The sequence below is a fragment of the Etheostoma spectabile genome, unplaced genomic scaffold, assembly GCF_008692095.1.
Source record: "Etheostoma spectabile isolate EspeVRDwgs_2016 unplaced genomic scaffold, UIUC_Espe_1.0 scaffold378, whole genome shotgun sequence".
In the NCBI taxonomy this organism is placed as follows: Eukaryota; Metazoa; Chordata; class Actinopteri; order Perciformes; family Percidae; genus Etheostoma; species Etheostoma spectabile.
In genome coordinates, this window is record NW_022605595.1 from 478,408 (window position 1) to 479,001 (window position 594).

General features: G+C 36.0%; 2 protein-coding genes across 3 annotated transcripts in view; one reads left to right on the forward strand and one right to left on the reverse strand.

Moving 5' to 3' along the window:
* The window catches only part of LOC116686444 (oocyte zinc finger protein XlCOF7.1-like), a 588,898-nt gene that overhangs the window by 335,235 nt on the left and 253,069 nt on the right, over nucleotides 1-594 (forward strand). The gene's annotated exons all lie outside the window — the stretch shown is intronic.
* LOC116686452 (gastrula zinc finger protein XlCGF57.1) overlaps nucleotides 1-594 on the reverse strand; it is a 9,392-nt gene that overhangs the window by 2,547 nt on the left and 6,251 nt on the right. For both annotated transcript variants that reach the window (XM_032511474.1, XM_032511475.1), the window contains 2 exons: nucleotides 532-594; nucleotides 1-44 (listed from right to left, as the gene is read on the reverse strand). The exon at nucleotides 1-44 is cut by the window's left edge; the exon at nucleotides 532-594 is cut by the window's right edge and continues 138 nt beyond it. In XM_032511474.1, coding sequence (XP_032367365.1) covers nucleotides 1-44; nucleotides 532-594 — 107 coding nt within the window. The remainder of the gene's footprint in view (nucleotides 45-531) is intronic.

Below are 594 nucleotides of genomic sequence, written 5' to 3' on the forward strand. Positions count from 1 at the left end.
TCCATCAGCTTCTGTTTCCATGTGTTGAGTTTGTCTCTGAAGCCCTGTTCAAGTGAGATAAAAGAAGATAGGAAAATATTTGTGGAACAGCATTTGATAACTGTAACTTAATGCAACATAAAATGAAAGTTAGAAGAACTAGTTAGACGTTTTCTGTGCTAGATCTTTCAGAAACTGTTCAGTCTTGTTTCATACTAAAAATGAAATAAACCAGCGTCTCTTGAACTTTAATGCTCTACAGTTTTACAGATTGTGTCTGTTCGCTCCCAAAGAACCTGTTAACCTTGCTGTTGTCCTTGGGTCAAATTTTTCAAAGTTTCTACATCAGAAATTTAATTTCAGACTTGTGAATTCCAAAAGTAAGTGGGAAACTAGTAATGGTGGTAATAAGAAATATTAGTGGTGAATCCGGTGGTAGTTAGATATAGCGCAGAAAAAAGTGATACATACTTTGGAAATAGTGTAATAATAGTTAATTTTACCAAGGAGGGCAACACAAAGGTTAAATTAAGGGGTTTCCATTGTTCCTACCTTCCTCTTCATCTTCACTCTTCACAGGGACAGGAGTGAATGGGAACTTGGTGATATCAGCCT